At 41.2% G+C, this 25,769-nt stretch overlaps 2 protein-coding genes across 4 annotated transcripts in view; both read left to right on the top strand.

Moving 5' to 3' along the window:
- Positions 1–1,907, top strand: part of nek8 (NIMA-related kinase 8) — a 119,776-nt gene extending 117,869 nt beyond the window's left edge. For 2 of the 3 annotated variants that reach the window (XR_006315785.1, XR_006315788.1), the window contains one exon: positions 1,048–1,907. The gene's annotated coding sequence lies outside the window, so the exon portion shown is untranslated. The remainder of the gene's footprint in view (positions 1–1,047) is intronic. The other variant, XR_006315786.1, reaches the window with a different exon arrangement.
- Positions 1,908–3,177: 1,270 nt separating this feature from the next.
- The window catches only part of LOC122563987 (TNF receptor-associated factor 4-like), a 95,567-nt gene continuing 72,975 nt past the window's right edge, over positions 3,178–25,769 (top strand). Inside the window, exon 1 of the mRNA XM_043718395.1 lies at positions 3,178–3,693. Coding sequence (XP_043574330.1) covers positions 3,551–3,693 — 143 coding nt within the window. The 5' untranslated portion in view covers positions 3,178–3,550. The remainder of the gene's footprint in view (positions 3,694–25,769) is intronic.

A 25,769-nucleotide genomic window follows, 5' to 3' on the forward strand; every position in this document is an offset into this window, starting at 1 on the left:
AGATCCTGTTGTAATCTGAGGTAACCTTCTTCGCTGTCCACTACATCTCCAATTTTGGTGTCATCTGCAAACTTACTAACTGTACCTCTTATGCTCGCATCCAAATCATTTATGTAAATGTCAAAAAGTAGAGGGCCCAGCACCGATCCTTGTGGCACTCCACTGGTCACAGGCCTCCAGTCTGAAAAACAACCCTCCACCACCACCCTCTGTCTTCTACTTTTGAGCCAGTTCTGTATTCTTGTTTCTAAAGCTTTTTGTCTTGCCCCCATCAGGAAAGGTGCAAGAGTGTCAAATTTCACATAATCACATCATATTATAATATTGGAGAGATGATGCACTTATTACTGTACTCTAATTATCTGAGGTATTACCTTGGAGAAAGCAACATAAAATGAAAGGCTTCTGGATAACTCAGAAAAGGTAGAGCTTGAAAATATTCCTTTTGTTGGCAGAGCTCACATATATATAAGATATGTTACTTCTAGCAAGTGTAAACCAGCCAGATTTTGTGTTTGACTGGTTTAGTTTTAGGTAGTATTCAGGATTGTTCAGCAAGTATTTTCCAGTCATGAAATCACATCTACAGTCGGAATGCTGCGCACCCTGATGAAGAGCTTATGCTTGAAACATCGATTCTCCTACTCCTCGGATGCTGCCTGATTGGCAGTGCTTGTCCAGCACCACACTGTTTGACTATGATCTGTGCTGTGCTAATTTACAACACCAGCATGAACATGCTATTAATATGAACAGTTAGTTGTTGAGACATACAGCATATATATGTGGTGTGGCATCCACACTGACATTCATACACTTTGTGCTCATTTGTGTGTTGGGCAAAATGTACCTTCAGTAGCATTTTATTCATAGAGCCTTTGGTACCCTGGTGCTTTCTTCATGGTAATATTTCAGCCAACTGGAATCTACTTGTCAACCAATCAGCACTGTCCTTTTTTTTCTTATTATGGTGATTATTTGAGACTTGGTATTTGTCCTGCTGCCTGCAAACTAAAATACTCTGGTAGCTCTTATTTCTCTTTTCAGTAGGAAAAAAGATACGAGGCAAACAGGGTGAAATGGGACAAATGAAGAACTGATGGGTGTACCTACCTGAATCATTAGACAACGCTTTCTCTGCTTTACAGTTTTCAAAAGGAGATACTGAACAACTTGGCACTCCCTCAGTATTGCCCTAAATATTCCATTTAGAGGAAGAGACTCAAACATCATAAGGCCAAAACTTGACTCAACATCAAGTGACAAAGTGAAGACTGCATCAAGTCCATGACTGCAGATGTGATCCTTCACCTTCTTCCTATCATTTCTCACCTAAACACACAGATTTTATTCATTGATTCTTGAAGAAGAAACTTTTGTGTGATTAAGGGAAAGAGTAGAGGAATGGGGTGACTTGGTTTTCTTTTTCAAAAAAGTCAACACAGACCTGACGGGCCAAATGGCCTCGTCGTGTATTGTTCTGTTGTGTGATTCATCAAAGCCAATGCACAGCCTGTAACTTAAGCCTGTAATTTAGGAGATGAATCTATTATGCTTTAGATCATACTTTAGAGTATAATGCTGGAATTTATACAAGCAGCTCCAATTGCCCATGAACCGACCTCAGGAATTTACAAGTCCAGGCCATTGCTCATGGAAGCAAACACGAGCTGTTTTGAACATGTTGGACAGACAAACGAAGAAACATCACGATGAAGTAATGAGCAACGCAGTACTTGGTCCCCTGGTGACTCCACATCAGTAACAGAAAGAAAACCGCATACGAGTAACACACGAGGAAAATGCAGGAGATCTGTTTTTATTTAAAAGCAGGAAATGCTCAGCGGGTCAGGCAGCATCTGTGGAATTGTTTGTACCTTACTAATAAAGCTGCTACGTAAACCGTTGTCTAGATGGTATAATTTTCAAAATATGATTGGGGTAACTGTAGCAACAGCCACAATCTGGTGATAACATTCCTGATTATTATCTGATGAAACCCAATTTCCAGCCACGCCCTGTGCAGTGAATGGTTGTTGGACAGTCCCACCCTATCACGCAGTGCTCCAGATTTACATAAGAAGTTTCAGCATTGTTTAATTGTACTCGGCATTTTCGTATTTAAAGTGAGCCTGTTTGAAAACGTGAAACGCTTGGGTTTTCCCTTTCAGTACACTACATTCTGGATTAGTGGTGCTGGAAGAGCACAGCAGTTCAGGCAGCATCCAAGGAGCAGCGAAATTTTTACCTCGATAGACTACATGCCGAGGTTCTAGTTTGAACTGTTTTCACTGATTCGGCTGTAATAAAAAATACCCCCTCCCTTCACTACCCTCAAATAGAGAGTTGGCTCCCAGTTGGATGGCAATATTTATGCTGTAGAGCTTTACTCTTTCCGATACCTTAAAGAGCTGAGTTGGAGTAATACAAATTAGCAAATCACATCGCTCCCTCAGAGGATAAGAAAGAATTTTGAACAAAAACACACACGTACAGCGGTCCGAGATTCACCGTGGTCAGCACACTGGATCTGGAGTCTCTCTCCTGTTTACCAGCAGAAGGGACTGACTAGATATATCCGGTTAATGTACAGTAGTTCTGTTTCTTTAAAACAATATAAGGAGATTTGGGTTAACGAGTTGGCACTCAGCACTGTTCACAAAGGAATGACTTATTAGAAAGAATCTTTTAACCTTCGTTAGTCACTGTCTGTTCCTAGCTGAGCAGGGTGAAAGTTCGGATCACAGCTGCCGTTTTCTCTCTCGCTTGCTCAATGTGGCAGGATATTCCTGGACAAGAAAGTGACTGTTTTTGTGCGCATTTAACTCCGGAACAAAGCCCCCGGCTGTCCTCTTGCTGACTAGACAAGTGAGGGACGAGTGTACAGATATATAGTTCTAATCCTTACACCACTTCCTCAACAGTGGATCTATCATGTATACAGCTCTGACTATTGTGAGTGCGTGAAGAGCAACTGAGGATGAGAAACTTGGGGAGGGACGTGTTTCTGATGAAGAAATGATGTATATCCCTCATACTTCCTCACGTTAAAATCTTGATTATATAATTCCAGTCTCTTTTTATATGGAGAAATATTGCAACCCACCCCGTTTTGAATATATAAGATTTGAGGTGGTTCTAATTAATTTATAATAATTAATTTAAAAAATAATGAATTAATTCGGCCGGAAGGTTTGTGGAAGACTTGATGTACATTGTGGTCTGAACTGTCACTAGGACCCAGGGCAGCAGTGGTGTTGGTGAATCTCCTCCCCTCTCTTAACACGTGAACCTTCCCCAGGAAAATCACCTCCAAACATCAACACAGCAGCGAGCTTCCTTCATTCAGAGGCAGCCAGACCGAGGGACAGAGCTCTGGAGTTGCCAGTTAGACTCTTCGTCACTGGAGCTCAGCTGTAGCCTCCCGGCCGGATGCAGTAACCTCAGCTTGGCTCAGAGACATTGTTTAGGGATTTGGTTTTGTTTTCAGTGAATGCTAACTAGCCGTCGGTGCACTTTTTCCACATCGCCTCGTCTCTTTTAAGCCATCATGCCGGGCTACGACTACAAGTTTCTGGAGAAGCCCAAGCGGCGCTTTCAGTGTCCCCTATGCAACAAGCCGATGCGGGAACCCGTGCAAGTCTCGACCTGTGGTCATCGCTTCTGTGACACCTGCCTCCAGGAGTTTCTCAGGTAAAAACAAAAACTCGGGGGAAACTCCCGAAAACCGGGCAGTCAGCAATAAGCATTCACAATCCTCATCTTAATCTGTTTGTCATAGCTTCAGTTCCCTGTGTTTCTAATACCTCAGGTGACAATAAAGCTAATTCAATTCAGGTATATAATTTATATTTATAGAGAGGAGGGTGTGTGTATATAAAACAAAGTTATATAGAAACGTACACCTTTTATATCCCTATAGAGAGAAAGATGTGTGTACGCAGCGATCAGGATATATACTGTATAATCTATATGAAGATAGGTGTACATAAAACACAGTTAATTAAATAAAGGTAAATACTTAAAAGGGAGATGATAGGTCTTTGTTAGTTATTCCAGAATACAGGCACTAGTTACCGGACAGAAAGTCAAGTCCTGACGACTTCGTCTGGAGGTCTGGTTAAATCCAGAGTTGGATTTTCAAAGTGCTCTGTCCGTTTACAATCCCACCGATGCTCGCTGAGAGAAACACTGGATCTGTCAGCGATTCATTGCATAGAAACGCAGCGCTCAAATAGACCATTCGGTGCCCACCGGTCTTTCCACGCCACTCAACTTGATTCTAAAGTGGAATCTGTAAAAGTAGGAAAGTGAGGACTGCAGATGCTGGAGATCAGAGCTGAAAATGTGTTGCTGGAAAAGCGCAGCAGGTCAGGCAGCATCCAAGGAGCAGGAGAATCGACGTTTCGGGCATGAGCCCGAAGAAGGGATGCTGCCTGACCTGCTGCGCTTTTCCAGCAACACATTTTCAGCTCTGTAAAAGTGGGGTCCACCAATAGCAGCGGGGGTTGAATTTACACAGATTTTGTTTCTGTATCATTGACGGTTTTGATTTGTCCTTCACCAGAGTTCTGCCATTTTTAAAAAAGAAACAACAATAATATTTGAGGTTGGAGACGGTTGTGCTTTCCCTTTTAAGAGTGTGAGTGGGGCCCGGTGCTGGTAATATGAAGAGGGAATATCCCAGTCTCTCCGGCTCTGTCTGCAGGAACACTGCACTGTACTGTTCACCACCTTCCTGCAAACAGTACATCCTGCAACGCCTCCAGGACCTGTCCCTTCGCTTGGACCTGGAACTGTGGAAAACGATAAATGGCAGTCTGCAGTTTGCACGGAAACTTGGCCCAAATAAGCCATTCATCTTCAAAGGGAAACGCACCACAAACTTGTGCAACCTTAATTTTATTTGGAGTCCAGATTTTAAAAAAAATCTTAGGTTTCAACTGGGTTTTGTTCTCTAATGAATCTGACTGTACATTATTAGCAACAAGAACTGTGTCCCTTATTGTCCAACTCGGGCCGGTCTTAGCATAAATGTCAATCACTGGAAAATAATGGAAGGAGATTACAGTCTCTTTCTTTTTATAAAAGAAAACCTGCCACTATACTGCCCATTTCCTATTTAACTGTTCTGAACGCTGTCAAAATTGTTAATGATTCGCCCTGGGGCTAAACTCCAACCAGATTCGCTACTGGCGCCTGAGTCCATTGACACATCTCCCCGTGAACCCCCGTCATATCATCTTCACATCAGAGACTGTCGCCTGGTCCAGGTTCCTGAAAAAAAGCCCTACACACGTTCTGTTTGCGTGTGTGTGCCCATTTATAACCGCGACTGGCTTTCATCAATTATGTACAGTGCACAGCTTTGTGCATCAAGGCTGTCCAATTGCTTGCGTCTCTTCCCCAGGCTGCCACCCCCCTGGGTGTCTCTCCCTATGTCTCATCTCCCTCCTGACTCTGTCCCTGGCTCTCTGCCTGTATATTTGTGAATGGCATTACTTAGTGCCTGATAGGAAAATCAGTTGTTAGCTTTGGCAGCACAGATTTCTGCTAGTTCCATGGTCTACTGGTATGTTTTCTGGCTTAAAATCTTGATCATTAAAATCCAGTATTCTTATGATTTGATTCTGATGTATCTTTTCTGTTGTTAATTTACTTATGAAAAAATGAGGGAGAAAGTTAAATTGGCAATTACTTTTCTTTAGAAAAACGTACTGCTACATTTTTTCCCCCAGATTTAGTGGATGAAGTTTCCTGTTGATAATCCTTGCCCTTAGTTTTTTTTATCAGAAATGTATGAACAGCAAACGCAGAGCTGTCTCCTCAAGTAGCTGGCTTTGATGTAAATTATGTTCTGTACATAAAAGCAACAGAAATGGGCCGTCAATCTCGTCAGGCAGAGAAGTGAAGTGCTTGGAACAAATTAATCCTCTGAACAATGACTTTCTTTTGCTTCCTCCAGCATGCCGTTGAATAGTTATCGACAGTTTTTAAAATACAGCTTAAAGGATCTCAAACATTAACTCTTGCCTGTCCCCCTCACTGTGCCTGTCTAAATAGCTGTCAAAATCCAGCCGCCATTTCCGTCAAATTGCATCAACTTGTGAATGGGAAGGGAAAGAGAAGGTTTCACTTCGGTTGCTCTGAAACCAGAAGATGTTTTTCTTCTTCATGAATGTAATGGAAATTACATTGTATTCATAAAAATGGCAGGTTTCAAAGTCCTTCATTCATACAGTTTCAAACACCATTCATTATGCAGAAGTGCACTCATTTCCAATTTTGTTTGGCTCAATTTCCCTATATTATAACAGTGGCAGCACTTCATAAAGTACTTTTTTGTCTGTAGAGCACTTTGAGATGTCCTATGGTCATAAAAAGTGCGAAATAAATGTAATTTTTTTTTAACTGCCCCATCTTCAGAGATGTAGATCTAAACTGAGTACAACTTCTTGAAGATGCTAGAGATCTGAAATAAAGGAAAAGCAGAAAGCATAGGAGAAACTCAGCAGATCTGTCAGTGTCCGTGGACAGAGAATCACAATTAACCATTTTATGACTTTCTGCTCTGAACCGTCAGTTTTAATGGTCTGATTCTCTATTACGAATAATGTCTTTCTGTTCAAAATATTGTTTGGCATAGAAGTGCCCTTTAGATTCATGCAGTTTATATGAAAAATAAATGTCTATTCAATAGTTTTTTTCCCTAAAAAAAGTGGAATCTCTGGACTAATGAGGATTTTGTTTGGAGGACTTGCTTTCTGTATGTAGTGAGGCTTTCAAGTGAATTGCTAACAGTCTTTGCAAAGTTGCGACACACTGGTAGCTTGGGCATGTCAAAATATCTGAACAGTCATTCCACGGGAAAGAGTGAGTGCCGCAGTTTAAGAGGACTAGCTGGATTATGAAGGACATCATTCATTCGTTCATTGCATTTATAGAAGGGATAGCATGGAGGCAGGGAGGGGGAAGGAGTGGTGGTGACAAATGTTGTACTCCATTCACGTCCCATCTCTCACTATCAGACAAAAGCAACATGGAATGGGAGTGGAGCCAGTATTCAGTCAAGGAAGTGAAGGAAATTGAAGCAAGCGGCTTCAGTGCAATTTGACTGGAATCAGCCATTCTTCTCTTTGTCTAATGTTCTGTTATACTGGAATCTGTGCAACTGCTGCTGGTCTGGCTCCTAAGGCAGTAATTAATAAATAGCTTGGATAAAGTGAAGCATGAAATAAGTTTTAGTTTTGGAGCCAGTGGCAGCTTATAAATGGTGATGCATTTATATTTATTTATTATGAGCTAATGGGTTAAAATAAATACTTTCTAGTCTGGATATCTCAGTTCGAGCTTTGACCTGTAAATGTCAAGTTACAAGCCACTGCTTTCACAGAAGGTGCCTGCAGCTACAAGCAGCTGTTTGTCTATACTCTCCAAGGATTAAAAGCTTTCCATAGTCGATATGCGCACCCGCTTATATCTGCAACTAACCAATTTAAATTTATACATTTTTTTTGACCAGAGTAGTCGATGGTATGTGGAAAAAATATTGACCTGCTATTAATGATGGTTTGAGGCTGATTACCCATCACCTCCCAATGATTTACAGTACGTCAGCAATCAGTTCAAATTCAATTTAAAAAGAAACATATTCTGACCCTCTTTGTAAGTGCACAGACTTAATTGATGGTCTTGCTGGTACATAGCCAGCTAAAATGGGGTGACATTTGCAGTACTGACAAGAAGTCAATCGGACACTTGCAGATGGTTTATTGGTTGTTTTTTAATTGAAGCCTTGCTGGGCTGGAGGAAAGGTTTATAAATTGCATATGGGTATATGACTTTATTTTTGATCATTAGCTGTGACTTCTGAAGGCAACACCAAATGTGACTTTAAGTCTTTGATCTGATGGATCTCCCTTTGGACTGTTGGGCAAATGGCAAATCATTTTGTTCAGTAAGCCTGAGGATTTCTATCAAAATGTAGCCCTTGTGCCTTCAGCATATTGTGGTGAGAGCATGCTTGCAATCAAAGGCCAAATTGTTACATATTCAGCAATATACTGGGTACGCTCAATTTGTGTTAAACGCTGAGTTCTCACAGGGGCATCTCAAAAGTTTTTATGCGTTTGATTTTATGTTGAGCTGAGACCCAGGCATGCTCAAATACCTGCCTGCATCCACTAGTAATATTGCTTTATTTTAGAAAGGCAAACAGCTTGGAAGGCCCATCGTTTAAAGTAAATCTTTTTGGCAAATCCCAGCAAGGCTGCAGCTGGTAGTGCAAGTCCTTGGCTTCGGGAGCTGGTATCAGTATCTGGGATATTGGCTCTGTACAAAAGTAGCTTCTCTTTAGTGAGACAAATTCTCCCAATGCCATGACTAATTGGATCATTAGCATTTCAGTAAAATTTAGCTGCTATGTGTGAAACTTTGGTGTCTGCTTGTTGTGATAAACACCCAGCAAGATAATTATAGATCTGGTCCTTGCAAAACTTGATTAGTATCTGGAGAGAGTATTTTGAGCTGTGTAACATTAGAGTACATTTCCAGTAGTTGCAGGCTGTGAATGCTGGTGAGAGCAATTTGAAATGATAGCTAGGATGATCATGGATCATTTTTTGCTGAAACATTGGGTTCAATGAGCTTTTTCCTGAAATGCATTGATACCAATTCATTATGTACGCCTCATGACAATATTTCTGTTTCGGTGCTGAATGCAGTGAGGAGCATAATTATTAGGTACCAGTTCAAGATTCTTGCATGTAAATGTATATATGAAGTTACTCGTTTATTGAGTCATAGTGATGAGCTTGCCTAGTCATTATCAGGAGTTAAGTGCGACCAAATGTATACTCCAACTTGATGGTTACTGCAGATAGAAGAAGTTTTATAAGCCAACCATCTACCTTCACGAGTCTGGTGCAGTCTGAGTTGTGAGGAAGAAGGTGCTGTGTAAGTGTTAATAGAGACAGGGAGATAATGCCCAGAATGTATTGAGAAATTCAGGCTTAATAGAGAGGGGTCATAGTGATGTATAGCATGGAAGCGGATCCTTCGGTCCAACTCATTCAAGCTGAACAGAGATCCTAATCTCTTCCCATTTGCTAGCACTTGGCTCATATCCCTCTAAACCCTTCCTATTCATATACTTCTCCAGATGCCTTTTAAGTGCTGTAATTGCACCAGCCTCCACCACTTCCTCTGGCAACTCATTTCAAAAAATACCACCCTCTCTGTGAAAAACGTTGCCCCTTCGGTCCCTTTTATATTTTTCCCCTCTCACCCTAAACCTATGCCCTCTAGTTCTGGACTCCCCCACCCCTATCCATGCCCCTCGTGATTTTATAAACTTCTATAAGATTACCCCTCAGTCTCCGATGCTCCACAGAAAACAGCTGCAGCCAACCAGCCTCTCCCTGTAGCTCAAATCCTCCAATCCTGGCAACATCTTTGTAAATCTTTTCTGAAGCCTTTCAAGTTTCACAACATCCTTCCAATTGGAAGGAGACCAGAATTGCATGCAATATTCCAACAGTGGCCGAACCAATGTCCTGTACAGCCGCAACATGACCTCCCAACTCCTGTACTCAATACTCTTAACTAATAAAGGAAAGCATACCAAATGCCACCTTCACTATCCTATCTACCTCCGACTCTATTTTCAAGGAACTATGAACTTGCACTCCAAGGTCTGTTTGTTCAGCAACAGGAAGTTCCCCAGGACCATACCATTAAGTGTATAAGTCCTGCTCTGATTTGCTTTCCAAAATGCAACACCTCATTTATCTAAATTAAACTCCATCTGTCAATTCTCAGCTTATTGGTCCATCTGATCAAGATCCCATGGTACTCTGAGGTAACCTTGAAGAAGTAACAAAGAGGCTTGATGAGAGCAGAGTGGTAAACGTGATCTGTGTGGACTTCAGTAAGGCATTCGACAAGGTTCCTCATGAGAGACTGCTTAGCAAGGTTAGAACTCATGGAATACAGGGAGAACTAGCCATTTGGATACAGAACTGGCTTGAAGGTAGAAGACAAAGGATGTGGTGGAGGGTTGCTTTTCAGACTGGAGGCCTGTGACCAGTGAAGTGTCACAAGGATCAGTGCTGGGTCTACTACTTTTCGTCATTTACATAAATGACTTGGATGTGAACATAGGAGGTATAGTTCGTAAGTTTGCAGATGACACCAACATTGGAGGTGTAGTGAACAGCGAAGGTGGGTACTTCGGAGTACAACGGGATCTTGATCAGATGGGCAAGTGGGCTGAGGCGTGGCAGATAGAGTTTAATTTAGATAAATGCAAGGTTCTGCATTTTGGAAAAGCAAATCAGAGCAGGACTTATACACCTTGGTGACGATTTTGTTGTATGTTGAATCGTTTTTGTGGTTATTGCTGATCTGAGGGTATCCAATGTTTTGCATGCTGCAAATCTAACCTCAGAAATGTAACCTGTTTCATAAATAATCATCCATGAAGTGTGAAAACACTGTAAAATTGGCTTTGTGATGTAATGTCTATTCTAACCATTTCTGTCAGCAATAGTTGTAATATTCCATGAACAAGTCCAGATAGGAATTCTACTGAGAACTGTAGTGCCTTGGTTGGGCAATCTGTTTTAATTGGTGTACATTCAATGGTGTTCAGTAGGTTTACCATTTATGTTCTATTTCAAAATGCCGAGTGAGGGATAGTATTGGGGCCAATCTTAGTAATGCATCTATTTAGACTGAAACATTAGTTTTTTATATGCACTCAAGTGAAACTCCTAATTAAACACCATTGATAACTCAATGTGGAAAGTTAAGCGTGCATGACACACTTTGTCTAGTCTATAAGGATACGTTTTTAAAATAATATTGCGAAAGTCTGAGTAAAAACATTTGGGCAGGTGTTAGTGTGTGGTTCAGTCTGTAAAGCGACACTGTGCCAGTGAAAGCAAAATACTAAAAGCATCAGATTTGGAAATGAGCCAAAACATCGAGAGGATCTGCATTAGTGTTGCTGTTGACGCATGGTTTTGGTTTAGTTTAGTTTCTATCAATCTAAAAGTCACTGAAGGACAAGCTTGTTCTTGCAGGAGGTTTGCCTCCAGTCAGCTGGCCCCTGTGCTTCCTTAGCTCATTCAAGTGTGACATTCCTTTTAATTGGTGTTTATAGATTTTACCAGCAATTAAAAAAATCATAGCAATTTACCCACCATCATATGTATTTACATTCAAGCTTTCAAATCAACTAACAATTTGTGTGGCATGTTTTCACACAAACCAGCCTAAAACACTTACAGGAGTGTTATCAAACAAAATGTGACACTGAGCTATTTGTAATATTAGAGATAGTAACCTAAAGGTTGTTAAAAAGGTGGGTTTTAAGGTGTGTCTTAAAGGGAAAGAAATTGATAGAGGGCTAATGGTTTAGGGAAGGAATTCCTGAGTTCGGGCTCAGGCTGTTGCACATACAGGCACCAATTCTGGAGCAATGAAAATTGAAAGTGTACAGAGTTGTGTTTTACTTGATGATTTTTACATTGAGCAGGAGTTAAACCAAGGAGCTCACTGCATAAACTGGAGAACACCAATGGAAAAAGTCACTAGCTTTTTTTCTTCCATGTATAGCTTTATTTACACTTTACAAGCAGGGCAAGATCACATTCATCACTCTGGGTTCAAGCTCAGAAGGAAGGAAGTTAAAGGTAGCAAAGACCAGGTGCCAGAACTGATGTTATTATTGACTGACATTAATATTGCTGGGCACTAAACTCTGTCAGCCCACAAGGTATTGGATTGGCCTATACATTAATGCAAAGCTGGTTGAACAGGGTTCAAGAGCAGACCAGGTACCTGCCTTTTTTTTTGTAGATCACTGTTAGTGGATGAGAAATAGGGCTGTGTTTTAGCATGGATCAACCACTTTCAGTCGAGCAGTAGTTTATCCCCTTTGCAGTTAAGAAAAAATGTGGCCTCACTTTGGGGCAAATATAACTTAATTGGATACATTCTGACATTATGATTTGGGGACAGGAAGGTGTTTGGTGTGTGGAAGTTTGGCCTTTAAATGCTACGATGGCTAATATTGGCTTTACTGTAGAAGTTGTTCCTTTCTTTCACCCCCTGTAATGAATGCTGAATGTTTCCTTGTTTCTCTACAATTGGTGCGCTGTCCTGTGGCAATCTAACACGGCAGAGGGTGTGAGATTTTAATCTGCTGATTAAACATTCAAATGAGGGCCTTTTAAATGTAATAAAAGCAAGATTCTAACTGTGAAGTCTGCTCAGAAGTGTTGGTGTGGGTTAAACTTTTTACAATATTCGCTACTGTAAATACTGTATTCTGACTGGTGGCAGACTTTTGCCATCACAACTGATTTAAAGCTTATTTAGCAGTGTGTTTTTAATTGAAATGCTTATTTAGCTTGTGGGAGCTGTGCAGCCTGTAGTTATTAATGGTGTTTAACCCACATGCTCATTTGTCATCAGAGTCACTGTGCTGGTGGATGTGCCTGTTTGTGAGGCATTAACTTCTGCATGAAGCTGTGAGCTTTGAAGTTTTGTGGTCTTATTGAGAGCAGTGCTCAGTGCTGTGAAGGGAGTTGTTTTTGACTGGAAGCAAGATCTGTCCTGTCACTACAGAGACAAGTCCAGAATGGTGGGTGGGTTCGTCATGCCAATCATTGTTCAGAAATTTCAACTCCCTTTTTTAAAAGAAATACTCTTGCCTGCTTTGGCATTCTCGAGTACACTTTGCTATTCTATAACCGGGCCTGAAGTATGAGTTTGCCAACTCTGTCTCTTCTCCCATGACCCCTTCTCCTTTTTTGTTACAGAATATTAGCCTGTAAATCTCACTTTATGTTGATTACATTCACAACTGTGTTTGTTTTGCAGAGGTCTCCTTTGAGATAGCTGGGGCTTGAACCATTACTGGTTTCTGCAGGTTGGATGGATAAGCAATTGATTGCTTGTTGCTGTTATGAAATTAGATTCCTCTTTTCAGAGACTTAATTGGAATTTAAGACTGACACCATCCAACAACTAGAACTTGTGTTAATAATAGCACCTTTTACCAATAACCATCCTCTCATCATGCTCCAAAAGAGTATTTTACAATAAAATTAGAATCCAATGCATTTAAAAATGGGAATGAGAATTGTGGGTGATAAAACATTGAGAGAACATGAGCCATGATCTCGTTGAATGGCCTACTCCTCCTCTGTTCTGGGTTCCAATTTTGGTTCACTGGGAACTGGTGTCGGTCAATGAACATAAGAATGATAAATGTTAAGGAACCTGGTGTGAATCAGGCCACTGGAAGAGTTTGGATGATCTCGCTTGTGAAAGGTAGAATATGGGAGACCAGGCAGTGGTATGTTAGGACAGTCAAGTCTGTAGGTTTAATGAAAATTTTGGCATTAGACAAGCTGAAGTAGGAGCACAGTTACAAAGGTGGTAATGGGTGGTCTGAGTGATTGTGTGGTCAGAAGCTCACCTTTGGGTGAGAAAGGACCCCTAAATTGCAAATGAGCATGTTCAATCTCAGACTGTTGCCTGGGAGAAGGAAGACGTTGGTTGCTAGAGGGCAGCATCTTTGAGCTGACGCCAAAAACAATGGCTTCAGTCTTCCCAATATTTGATTGGAGAAAATGTCTATTCAGTAGTTGTTGGATGTCAGATAAGCAGTCTGATAATATAACTGTAGTGTGAGAGAGTTGTGACAGGTGTCAAGGTCTAGCAGAGTGCACAGCAAAACAACCACCCTCTGCTTTCAAATGATATCATTTCAGATGTAGATGAAAAATAGGAAGAAGCTGAATATTAGATGCCTGTATGGAGGGGAGGGTGGTCACAGCAAAGATAATGAAGGAGAAGCTATTACTAATGATACTCTGACGAGAGTTGAATCAGGCAAGAGCCATCCCATCCAGCTAACAACAGAGTAACATTGTAGGCGACAGGTGGGTCAAAAGCTGCAGGCAGGCTAAAATGGACTATAGAGTATGTTGACCCTTGGCATAACCACATGGGATATAGTTTGTGACTTCTGGTAAGAACTGTTTTGGTACTGTGGTAGGGAGAACCTTGATTGGACAGATTCAAACAGAGACCAGGGAGGGTGTAATCTCCTGGCAATGTGCCAGGACAAGTAAACTTTTGAAAGAAACACTCGATGAATGACAAATTTGTGTGACCACCTTGATTGTTGGGCGCTTCCATCTGTTTAGCAAACTGTAAAGTTTGGTCTTGCACTGTTTTTAGATGATACATCAAAGACAAAGAGGGAATTTCGCCAGATTTCTTTTTAGCCCTCCTGTCCGTCAAATTCAGTCTCCAGGTTTAATCTCGTCTATGTTTGAGGGGCTGTATTGGGTTAGAGGTCTGGACAAATGAGGTAGTTGTTCTACCTGGACTTGCTTTGCAGCAAGTGATGTCGAGGTGAGTTGCACTAAGGAATCTCATTCTCCAGCACCCCAGCATGTTGTTTCCAGGCAGCCTCAGTCACAGCGTGATAGGCCCAACCAACTGTTTTTCTCCTTATGGTGGGCAGTGGCGGTGACCATTTGTTCTCAGTAAGTAGGCTGCAATATGAGCCCTACTTGAGATGTTTTATTTCAATATCATGAGGGATGGTCTTTGTTTATGAGCCCCTCGGGCCTTTCTTTTAACAGCATATTGACCTTTTGAGAGTTGTCTGCCATTCAAATCAATGTCAGCGTTTTATTATAGGATTAGAGGTGTTAATGGGTATCCAGTTTAAAGGGATTGTCTGCAAAAGCTCAGTGCCTACATCGTCTTTTTACTGAAAGAATGCATGAAGGAAACAATTTACTCATCGGGAGGATTTAATTTTCAGGAAAATTTAACATGTCATTAACAATTGTTTTACCAAACTGAGTGAGGCACCCTAAGATCTGGCGAAGGGTCGCTGGACCTGAAACATGAACTTGGACTCTCTCTCCACAGATGCTGCTGCACCTGCAGAATTTTTCCAGCAATTTCTGTTTCTGTCTACGAACATCTCCAGTTCAATTCCTAACCTGGTTAGTTGTTTGTAATTGGGGATGGTAATGAGAGTTTGGCCACACTGCCCCCAGTGAGTTAAGGAGGGGAGAACCAGTGAAGAATTAGTGGGGTGGGGTGGTATTGAAACTGGGATGCAGCCATGTCCTGCAGCTGTTAAAGAGCATATCCCCAACTGCTGGAGCACGCAACTTGGCTCAGTGCTCCCTGTGTACCTGGAACCATAGGAACAGGAAGAGTTGATACATTACAGCGCAGCTGGCAGAAAACTAGTGATTGGGGGAAAGAATAGAAGCTGTCGGTGCTCTGATTAATTATCTCTATTACATTTTTAAGTTTATTTGGAAAGGAAATACAGTAAGCTTGAAAGAGATTCATGAAAAGTGATGTGTTGGTAGGTGATGACTTCTGGCACCAATTTGTCTAACTTTTGTCTTAAAAAGCTGTTTTAGTTGACAGTGTGATCAACCAATAAGGTTTTTTTTTTGGATGTGGGCATGTCTGGCTAGGCCAGCATTTATTGCCCATTCCTAATTGCCCAGAGGGCAGTTGAGGCAACCAAACATCACTGTGGGTCTGGTGTCACATGTAGGACAGACCAGGTAAGGATGGCAGTTTCCTTCCCTAAAGGACAGTAGTGGACCAGGTGGGTTTTTGTGACAGTCAATAGAAGTTACACCCTTAATTCCAGATTCTTTATTGAAAAATCAAATTCAACCATCTACCAGGGTGGGACTTGAACCCGGGTCTCCAGCACTTTAGCTGAATGTCTGGATTAGTAGTCTAGCATTGTCTCCCTAAAGGTTGAGTGGGACTTTGTAGCCGTGTGCAAGTTGATGAATATCCCATTTTTGTTTTAAAACAAGAAAAAAGTGACTTTTCCAGACTATTTATATTAAAATTTGATTGTAGCATTGTATAATCATAATAGCTTTACTCCCTGCTTAGGATGAAGGTCAGGAGAGTTTTGAGTGCCTGAAAAACTTCAAGTGCAGTCGGGAATGTGATTATATACAAAGACAAGACATGGGTGCAAGAGTACTTTTGCTTTGAAGTTTTGCTTTGGACTTTGTTAAAATTCATTTTAAACTTTAAGAGGAAGTGCTAGTTGCTTTTGTGTTTGAATGATCCAGTGCATTAGAGGCTTGCTTAAGCTGCAGACATTATTGTCATTTGTTCAATAGTCCACCTGAACAGAATAAGTCATTGATTAATAATTATCAAAGGTAAAATTAAATAGGCCAGCCCATAGGGATATTGAAACAAATTGCAGGCTAGTAAAGGCTTTAAATGTGGCAGTAAAGTGTTACAACCAGCTTTTACTTGTTCTTTTAAAATTGGAGCATTGCCTTACATTTTCACTGTTGAAACAACAGCTGCAGTAAAAGTACACTCTTTTACAATTTGGTGCCTTTATTGTTGTTGACCTTGAATGTAAGTCAGCCTCTAGTTAAGCACCATAATCTACCCCATGTGAATGCAGGCTTGTATTTCCTAAAGGGAGTTGGTGGGTGGTGGGGGTATTTGAGAGGAATCCAGTAAAACCTTCCAATTTTTCTTATTTCAGGAGAGCTGCAGTTTTCAAAAATGCCTGGTTTATTTTATTGCTGTGTACTGAGGTAACTCAGAAGGCATCTTGTCAGTTTCTGCTGTTGTTGAATCACATCTTCGAACTCAACAGCCATTTGCCTTGCTGGTGCGCCATTGGTTTCTTCCTGTCTGTGAACTACTGTTGAGGCCACAGTTATCTCATCGAGTAGTTGCTTCCTTTCTCTGATAATTGTACAGTAGAAATTACAGTCTTTAGGAGTATATTTCAGATCTATAATCTTGAAGTGTAGCAGCTGCATAACCATAATGTATTTGGTATTTTTGTAACACTACAGCATCTATTATATGCAGTTGTAAGTGGAAACAAATGAATAGAGTCGTTCATTTTATTGCAATTAGCCCACTTCTATTTGGTGAGGCCTGGCCCTGCCATGAGACTTTGTGCCACACTACTATAGCTTTGTGAATGTTACCATTTCAGAATGGGGCTGTGGGCCAGCCCTGTTAGAGGGTTAAGAGTTTCCTCTCGTGGAAGAGAGTCATTCTCTGTTCTGGAGAGTGTGATGCACCATATTTGCAGGAGGTTGAATCCTCAAAGGAGTGACTTTGAGGCATTTTAAGAGATTACATTTTTTTTTCTCTCACAAAGTTCAGCATTCCAACCTTGAATGTCATAGAGTGTCATTTCACTTTCTAAGCTATTTTCAATTCTGCCAATGCGCCTAATAGACCCTGGGTACCTGATTTGGAGCATTATCTGTCATGCCTTTGTGCTGACTGCTACAGTCATCGCTGGTTTTAGTTTAAATGTTCTTACCAGAATTTGAACCCTTAATTTCAGCTTTTAAAATGTTGATATATTCTCAGGAGTTAAACAAGTCATGGACTATGTCTTTTACTCTTTCAAATTGAAGTGAGCTGGAGAATGTGGAGCCAAGAACAGTGTAAACAGAGCCTCTCTGCTGCCTGCTCACAAGTGGATAAGTGATACTATATACTATCTGCTCCTAATAATACCAACTGTTTTTGTGCCAAACAAAAGTCAAACTCTCCAATAAGTACAATTATACAATGCAAGAAATGCAAGAAACTGGAGACTTAATTCATTCTTTAAAAAACCTTCTAATTATTGGATCAGAGCTTCTCAATGGGGGTTTAACCCTTTCTGCACCCCACTGACTACTTTCGCTGTATATTTCATGTAGCTTAGGACATTCCGCGGTAGCTATAGAGTATGATGTAATTATGGTGAGGTGTTCTTTAGGGTGGATACCTGATCTGACATCCATCCTTTAAAGCTTGAGAGCTGTTCCACACACAAAATAGGCTCTTGAAAGTTTAATGCAGTAATAAGAATGCAGAAGTACACTTTGTGTTTTGTTTAAAATTGATTTATTTCATGTTCTTGTTCACCGCCTTGGATGGCTATGTCTCCTTCTGAGTGTTGTGTTAGAGAGGGGAGCAGTGTGCAGGAGTAGACAAGAACCCCATTTATGCTCTTGGCTGACCCAGTAATCCAGTGCCTGATTATTGGGGCAGTCTACATCAGCTAATTGGAACCAGGCTTCCACTATTGTTAATGATACAACCGAGAGTTCAGATTCTTCCAAATTGTTCACATGGGATGTGAATGTCACTGGGTAGGCCAGCATTTATTGTCCATTCATTGTTGCTAGTGAGAAGATGGTGGTGAACTGCTACCTTGAACCCTTAATTGCTCATGATAGCTCTGCAAGCCAGTACCTTGAGGAATAGAGTTCTGCAGTACTAACCATGGGAATTGAATTGTAAACTTCTGACATTGTGTAATGCAGGCCACTTGGCATATCGAGTCCACGTCACCCTCCGAAGAGCAGCCCACCCAGACCTCACTCCCGATGCTATTTCTGTAACCTTGTAATCCCAATGGCTAATCCACTTAAGTGGCATATCTCTGGACTCTATTGGCAACTTCCTATGGCCAGTTCACCTAAACTGCACATCTTTGATCTGTGGGAGGGAACCATGGCACCCAGAGGGATCCCATAGAGGGAGAATGTGCAAATTCCACACAGACATTCGCTTGAGGATGAAATCGAACCTGGGTTCCTGGAGCTGTGAGGCAGCAGTGCTAATCACTGAACCACTGCCACCCTATTGATGCTGTAATTGAGGCTGCACAAACTAGAGCAATGGTAACTAAAGGCCTCCAAAAGCCTTTGGCTTTTGTCAACTTGTAGCTGAGCTTTTGGTCAGGAGCAAAGAAACAAAAGGATGGTGGAGAAACCATACTCCGTACTGAGCAAACAGAATCTCTACCTGTGTATTATTCAGCATCGAGGTATGGAGATTTTTCTTAACAAAAAGTGATTTGTAAATTGTATACTGCAGTTGCAGGGAATCCCAAAATCTTTAAAAAAAAATCATGTTCAGCACTGTGACCTCACAACTAGGTAATGCTAGAAATGTAACTGGTTTTGACCAAGCGAAAGGGGAAAAGCTGGAAAGAAGGTGGGTGGGGGAAGCGGTCAATTGAAGTCCCCCATGACAACTACCCTCTTTCTCTCACTCCTATCGAGAATCATCTTTGCTACCCTTTCCTCTACATCTCTGGAACTATTCGGAGGCCTACAGAAAACTCCCAACAGGGTGACCTCTCCTTTCCTGTTTCTAACCTCAGCCCATACTACCTCAGTTGACGAGTCCCTAAACATCCTTTCTGCAACTGTAATACTGTCCTTGACCAACAATGCGATGTAAGGCCAAAGGAGTGGTACTGAGATGAGTGAAGAAACAAAAGGTGTTTCTCGAGGAGATGTGAATGACAGACGTCATTAATACCTGTCATTTGAAAAAGTAAAATAAGAGGGAGTTGAAAAACACAAAATGGAGACAGAGGTTGCTAACAAAAACCATTGAATTGTCAACAGGAATAAAGGGATGGTAGCTAAATTTGCAGGTGGTTGAAAACATAATATTTATTTCTGAAAACTTCTGAAAAGCTGAGTACAACAGAAGCATGGATTTGTCAGGCCAGACCGATAGGTCAGTAGTTTTACATTCTTTTATGGAGATGGACACTTGTTTTAAAAATTCCCTTCTCTAACCTGACAGCAGGTGTGGCTGACAAAGAGGCTGCTGGCAAAGTTCTGAGTTGGTGGCACGTTTAAAATGTGGGCAGCTGCAAAGAAACCTGATGAGCAGGTTCACTTCTCGAGTGTGGAGATGGCTGTTGTTACCAGTGCAGGCTGGCATGTGCCAATGAAAGGCCGCAAGAGTAACTGGGGTCAGAAAATGTTGAGACTGTTCTGTTGCATGTTCTCTGTTGTGACATATTCTACACGTGCTTCCATCTACATTGATAATGGCTGGTATACTTTTATTTTTTACAGCAAGCAGTTGCAGTATGATAGATTTCCGTGTGAGGAAGCTATGAACAAACAAATGAATTTGATTTCATTTATGAACATCACGCTATTTCCTGCAGTCATGCTGCACTGGGAAATTAATTACCTTTCCCAATGGAATTTGGGAATAGGCAATAAATGCTGGTTTTGCCAACAATGCTTTCATCCCATGAACTAAATGTATTCTGATTAGTATGTAGGGAAGCACTGTGTTGATATATTTGTTTTTCAGAGTATTTATTTGAAAAACTATTATTATTGCTAGTTATCTATGCTTATTGATCCAATAACACATTGTTGGTTGGGGAGGTGGCTGGGGAGGTGGCTATGTGCAGCTGACATTTTTGTTCATCGCCAAGTTGTAGCTGAATTAGACACAGTTTAGGAGTCACTTTGGTTAAACCCCACAATGTACCTTGAACCCAGTCTCTGAGCACCCACTCATTGTGCATAAGTCAAGAAAGTTCTATGTGCAAACTTGCATACTTTCTCTTTCCTTGGCAAACAAATATGTCTGGCACAAACAGGGTGTACTTAAAGGTGAGTCATCAAAATCTGTAAACTCCTGAATGTACGTAGGCGAACTGAAGCAATAATGTACCTTTTAATAATAATGTTAATATAGGTGGGATAGCAATAAGTAATATTGAACTAGGCAGCATGGACTGAGAAGATGTAGGAGGGCTGAAATCCTCAGTTTCCCTCTGAATTTTCAGACTAAGTAATCTTGGAAGTTCAGAGATTTTCCTGCTTGTAGTAGTTTGAATTTTAGGACAATCTGCTCTGATGCCGTTCAGGCGTTGACATAGATTTTTGCATATTTAATTTGAAGATATATTTAAGTTCAGAAGTGTGACACTTTTGATGGATAGGTTAAAACTAAACTGCTGCATGTGTACAAATGTAAACTTGATTTCAAGAGTTTTCCCAAATTTGGAATTTCTGTAGTGTGTGCAATGTTGCCTGATCTCACCTTGGCTATGGTAATATTGTTGTTGACCTTGATGCTTCGGATCTAGCTCCTTGGGTGCCAGCATTTCAACTGGTGTCAAGTGTTCCTTTCTCAACCATGGACCCAGGATAACAGCAAGCTATTATAAACCTGCACATCAACAGTATTGGTGCTGATTCTCTCTTCCCATGTCACCCATCCTCACCTATAAAAACAGAAATTGCTGGAAAAGCTCAGCAATGTTAATGTTTCGTGTTGAGTGACTCCTCCTCAGACCCGTTCCTCACCTGCTGTCTTGTCTGAAACATGGGACAAAGGCCCACAGGGGAAGCCTTGGGTTTGCAAACTCTGCTCAAGGAAGTGGAGGGTACTGTAAATGACAAGACTTCGTGACAGCTGAGATCCACTGTCTGTTTTCTGCCTCCCTAATGTATTTTTTTTATATCACTGTTGATTTGAAAATAAATCCCTGCATGAGGAATAATAATCAAATTAGATTTAAACTTTTTCACTTGAAGTGCCTCTGTATGCTTTCTTTAGATTAGATTAGATTACATTACAGTGTGGAAACAGGCCCTTCAGCGCAATAAGTCCACACCGACCCGCCGAAGCGAAACCCACCCATATCCCTACATTTACCCCTTACCTAACACTACAGGCAGTTTAGCATGGCCAATTCACCTGACCCTGCACATCTTTGGACTGTGGGAGGAAACCGGAGCACCCGGAGGAAACCCACGCAGACACGGGGAGAACGTGCAAACTCCACACAGTCAGTCGCCTGAGGCGGGGATTGAACCCGGGTCTCAGGCGCTGTGAGGCAGCAGTGCTAATCACTGTGCCACCATGCCGCCCACAACTTTAAGTACACAGGTAGGCAAGAAAGTTGAGTGGGGTCAGAAAATTCACTGAAGGGCATTTCGGGTTAACCTAACCTTTTGCATTACTTGGAAAGCAAGCCTGCAAATCCATTCCAATCGTACTTGCCTATTCACGCCTCTCTCACACCCAGTGTCTGCCTTGTCATTGCTTTGTTAGCATATGTGCGTGACATTATCATTTTTTAAGGTTAGATTAGTTTATTGTATTCATCTGTTTGATTACTCAATGCACTAATCATTTCTTCATGTTTAGCAGTTTGTGGCTTTTTATTTTAACAGCTGAAGGGCGCCACTAACTATTGTTGTAATTCTTTACTGGTAGAACCAGCAGGTGCTGCTTGCAATTTAATCCCACCCCAAACCCTGTGCCAAGCCCTCAGTAAGATTATTGCAAATCTGAAATATCATTTCTGCAAAGTTGTCTAATGCATCTTTTGCAGATAAACTAGCTTGGGGTTTATTGCCTGGATTTTAAGTAAACGAGTAAAGCCCCAAAACAAGAAGAGTTGGAACTGCTGGCAGTCTCGAGGGATGAAATGCTCCTGAGGCTAAAATGAAACAATGAGCTAATATCGTTGACCAACTCAATAACAACGCATATTCCGGCTGTATCTGATCAGCATGGGCATTACGTTCCTTCTCTTGGGTGCTGCAGGCGGTGGGGATGAGAGAAACTGGTGGCAAGATTATTGAACTCACCTTGTCGGCTTTCTCACGTAATATTTCAGAAATTGAGAGGAATGGCAAGTTATTACTTTTAAATTCTGGTACTTCAATTTTTTTTTAATTATGTCTCCCGCTGAGTAAGAAATGGATTGAAGCATGAGGAGATGTTTTTAATGATGAGATTCTAGATTGTTTACAGCTTCTCTTTTGAAGTCCCAAGTGGGGTATGTGCTTACAGAGCACTGTTAGGCAATGAATTTAGATTTTAAAATGATTAAATTCAGAGTTTGTGTTCCTTTGCTACAAAATCACTGATGGCTGACAGCAGTTGCTTTTCCAGTTTGATTGCATGGTGTCATTGATTTCAGTGAAAAATGGGAATGCTGTGAGCTGCAAAATTACATTCTTTACTATTTAGATTTGGTTTTGTTTTCTTCAAAAGCCTCTTTGCTACCTTAACCCAGTCCAGTATGGCTTCCTTACCCAGTATCCTTCAACACAACTCCACATTGTGTGCACTTTCCTTTTCTTGTCTGAAAGCAACAATGACATCTGTTGCTAACTGGTTATCAGTATATTTATTTTTGATACTGGTGAGTTATGGTCAGGAGTGGGTGGCATTGTGGATACCCAGTCTAGTATAACCCGGCTCTCATTGATAGCCACGCATATAGGTGAGTATTAAGGAGAGTGAACCCTAGCTGAATCTATTTACGTTCTGTCATGTCCTACAGTAGTTAACTCAACTGTAGCGTGCAGCAGCTGAAGTTAGCTAGCTAAACATGGATGGAATCTTTTTAAAATTAAATACTTCTTGTTTGGAGTGACTCAATCCTGCAGTCAGAGAGAGGAAGGAACCCTTAAGGCATTTAAGAACTATATGGATGAACATCTTAAATGCTACAGCACACAAGGCCAGGTGGCTGGTGAATAGGCATTATAATAGGTGGATGTTTGCAGACACAATGGGCCAAAGGGCCAATGTCAGTGCTATAAAACTCTGATTCAATGGGTCTTGCATTATGAGGTGGGAGATGTGCAAGTACCACATTTGAATGATCTACTTTATGTAAATCAGTAATCTGAGTGACAGGAAGGACATTACCATTCAGTGGCAGACCTGTCACCTTGCGCCAGAAGGTTGGGGTTCAAGTCTTGCTCTAGGTATCCATGTTGTAAACGCTCATGATCTCCTGTATGACTTGGCAGTTTATGGATTAAAATGTGACTTTCAGGCTACATCTGTCCTCTGGGATGAATGGAAGGGATTGCATGAGACTATTTGAGGAATGGTAAGAGTTCTCCAGACCAACTATCCTTGTACACCATCGTTAGGAGCTAACTGTCTGGTCAGTTCTCTCCTTTGCTGTGTATAAAGGAGTTGCGCTGTTGCTCTAACTGACTACTGTGACCATGTGTTAAGTAGTTATTGGCTGTCACTGCTTTCTGGGTTCCTCAGAAATGAGTATAATTGTGTTTATTCTGAACAGCATAAAGATGAAACTGCTGCACAAATTAGTCAGCTGAGTTTAAATATTTGAGGTTTAAGAAGATAAACAGTTTCAAAAAAAAAGAGCTGCTTTCGGTTAAGCAAGATACCCTGTATTAAAGCTTGTGACAACTTACTTCTTTCGAAAATAATAGTGGTGGAAATAACTTGGCTAATAGCATAAGACCGAACTAATCTGAACTTCAGAATAAACTATCTTTATCAAATGAGGTGACTGCTTTCAATCCAGGCATACTTGCCTGTCCCACAGAGCTGTGGGTTGATTGAGTGTTCAGAGTACTGCAGGCTCCAGCACACAGCACTCATTCTCTGAAGGATTAAGGGCAGAAAGAACATATCTGATAATTGACTTAAAGCTTACTCTTTGTTCAGTGAATCTCTCTTGAGTGGGGCAGGTTAGACTTCAGTCTAATATGCCTGTAGTGCCGGTTAACCTAGTTAAGCTTGGCTACTCCCATTCATGACGATTGGGGATGTCAAATACATCCCATTATAAAGTTGGCTGACAGTTCTGTCGTTACAGTTGACAGATATGTGCAATGACATGGGACCATCTGGTTATCTGGGGGCAAACCACTTCCTGTCATTTGCAATTTGCTTCACCTCCTAAAAGACTGATAGGATTAATCAAGAGCTAAATTTTTTTTAAAAGTCCGAACTGATATGGTCAAGGTCCATTTACAAAAAAAATTAGCAACAGTTTTCTTGTGTCCATCAATGTAGATTCCAACAGTTTAACTGTGACTGTTGTTAATGAGAGTCTCAACAGAATAAAAGTTTATGCCAATCCTATTTGTATGTGTGGATGTGTGTTTACCATATTATGATATCAAGTCCATGGGCAGAAATTGAGAATGGAAGTGTCGACTAATTTCCTTCCTTACCCAGTGTTAGTAATCCCATTTGTGCTGCCAGTGTTGTTGCCCCTACTGAAATCAGATAAATCAACCCTGGCAAGAGATTGGAACTAGTTATGGATCTGGTCACTTTCCTACACAGGCTTCGCAAAGGATTTGAGGCCAGAATGTTATCATAACCACTCTGTGAGAGCTGAGGTTGGGCCTCTGAGTGTGGGGAGACAGGCAGACTGTGAAAATGGAGGTGGGGGGGGGGTGGTGGGGAAGGTGTCAGCCTGTTGGTGTGGGAGAGCAGTTGGCATAACTTAGAGATTGTTACAGCATGGAGATTGTTACAGGCTTTGGGCTTATGACCCCAGAATTCCACCTTGGGAATCCCAGAACCTCATTCTGGGAATTTCTGCCCTACTCCTTGCCCTGCCAGCCACCTCTTTCTGAACTGATTCATTAGGAGGGGTAATTTGACTGTAGAGGCAACACATCAAAACTAGGCCTGCTTTCGATTTCATAATTGAAGCAGAGTGCCTGCACTGTGACCATGGCTTGTCGATTACTGGTGTGGGCTTGTAATCTTTTGCCATTTTTTCCACCACTACTTTTAAACGTGAGCTGTGATGACTTGTCTCGGATTTCACCTGAGATTTTTTTGAAGTGCATTTTCCTCGTTCCAAAATAAAATTATGCTCATTCTTTTGTTCATCCTTCCATACCCATTGGAGCAAATGCTAATCTCTTATTTTTAATCAAATGCGTTGGTCAGATCAAAAAACTGATCAGATGCATTAAGTCAAATCAGGTCTATGAGGAAGTAGACTGACTGACTGTTTTTAGCTTAGTGATTATGTGTTAGGTCAACAAGTATGGATCTGATAAGTTCTGAGTTAGATAAGTCTAGTTGAAATTTTCTTTAAAGAAAACCTTCCATTTAGATAGCACCTTTTATGAGCT

This window comes from Chiloscyllium plagiosum, chromosome 28 (genome assembly GCF_004010195.1).
Source record: "Chiloscyllium plagiosum isolate BGI_BamShark_2017 chromosome 28, ASM401019v2, whole genome shotgun sequence".
In the NCBI taxonomy this organism is placed as follows: Eukaryota; Metazoa; Chordata; class Chondrichthyes; order Orectolobiformes; family Hemiscylliidae; genus Chiloscyllium; species Chiloscyllium plagiosum.